Source organism: Diaphorina citri, unplaced genomic scaffold, assembly GCF_000475195.1.
Source record: "Diaphorina citri unplaced genomic scaffold, Diaci psyllid genome assembly version 1.1 scaffold28566, whole genome shotgun sequence".
NCBI classification, from domain to species: domain Eukaryota; kingdom Metazoa; phylum Arthropoda; class Insecta; order Hemiptera; family Psyllidae; genus Diaphorina; species Diaphorina citri.
The window spans coordinates 8,910-10,586 of NW_007405904.1; the positions used below are offsets into that span (position 1 = coordinate 8,910).

At 34.8% G+C, this 1,677-nt stretch overlaps 1 protein-coding gene across 1 annotated transcript in view; it reads right to left on the reverse strand.

Annotated features, from left to right (window-relative positions):
- The window catches only part of LOC103523600, a gene marked incomplete at its 3' end in the record, with an annotated part of 10,562 nt that extends 8,891 nt beyond the window's left edge, over positions 1-1,671 (reverse strand). Inside the window, exon 1 of the mRNA XM_017449273.2 lies at positions 1,478-1,671. Coding sequence (XP_017304762.1) covers positions 1,478-1,669 — 192 coding nt within the window. The remainder of the gene's footprint in view (positions 1-1,477) is intronic.
- Positions 1,672-1,677: the final 6 nt, after the last annotated feature.

Genomic DNA, 1,677 nt, shown 5'->3' on the forward strand with positions numbered 1-1,677 from the left:
TAAGTGTTACCTATATTTTATACTACTACTCCATAAGGTGTCCATGAAGCTACCGAGTCCTACTCGTCACATCCAATGATGTTTCAGAAATGTTCAAGGTTTAGATTCTAATTTTCGAGGTATTTTAACCTTGGACCCACTTGGTCCGCAACTTAGACACACCCTTTTATGAAACAGAGACACCACAACTACAAAAGTCTCGGGTGGAGTCAGAGTACTCAGTAATTTGTGACTCAACTATACCTCCATTTACGTCGTATCGTTGGACCACGGAATTATTGCGAGTAACTTGGGATGAATTGTATAAAGTATACTAATTAATCTGGATACCATACCTCATTTTGAGTTATCTCATATTTATATCCATGTAATCCTACAAGATATCAAAGGAATATGTCATACAATAATTTCAACATCTTCAAGAATGTTCACCAAGGAAGTGATGTCTGTGAAAAGAATAGAGATAATAATGAAAAATGATCAGCTTAGAGAATATTAAAAAGGAAATAAAAATAATAGGACACTCACCAGCGTGTAGAGTGCATTTCTGTCTTTTTCCCAATCCTCTTGGTTTTTAATATTATGCAGCAAGGAGTTCACCATTATTATAATTATTCAACTTACCTGGATTGCCTTGGACCAGCCTCAAGAAGATCTTTACAAGTTTTCTCCTTTTTGATGTCCTCTTTCTTTGCCAAAAGAGGAAGCCTTTTCAGATTTCAAGACATCTACAGTGTGTGTTCGCTTTCGGTCTGGCTGGGCAAGCAAATTAGTAGGAAAACACAGGTTTAAGTTGCAGCTTGAATGTTTTTTTTGCCCTCTTCCTTCAGAATTTGATACCTCATCCCAATCTTGAACATCATTTTCAAGCTGTAAAAATAATACCAATGTTATGAAGTAAATAATAATTATTTTTTTTTAAAAAAGTAGGAGGATTAAGGTTTGATATTATTAAAACTTCAACTAACTGATACTTGAAAAAAAAAAAAAAAAAAAAAATCTGTTGGATATATCATGTATCACTTGAGTATCAGTTCGAGTGTTAGTGACAGTTTTATAATGTTAAGTAGCTATTGCTTTAAAAGTTTAAAATCTTTTATTTTTCTTTCAAATGCTGTAGGTATCCTAGGTACTTTTTGCTTGATTGACAGACCCATAATTAATAAGTTTAACATCCAATGAAACATATTTTCACATAGAGGTATAAAACCCTTTACTTAGTATAAAGGGGAGAAATACTAAAAGTATGAGTTGTTACAACATAGAAAACCCTGACCAAGCCCACCCCTGGTTTGGCTTATCTTCTTCTTCTTCTTCTTCTTCTTCTTCTTCTTCTTTCACTTTGTCTTTAATCCCGCTCAAGTGGGGTCGACGTTTCTTGTCAGTTGTCTCCAGTCATGTCTGTTTTGTACCTCGTTGCCTGTCAGCTGTTTCTCACGCAGAAACTTATAATTCTTATTAATGTTATATTACTTACATCAAAATGGTCCTCACAGACATATACAGGTCCATCAAACTGAAGATTTGTTTCCCTTCTCACATGTCGACACCACTTTAATCTGGTCTGTGGATCCCTTGGTACTGGCAAAAGTAACTTCTCAGGATTACTTATGGTTGTGGTTTTACAACCAGGTACAATGCAGTATTTATTTTTAGGTTTACCTCCCATTGCTGTAG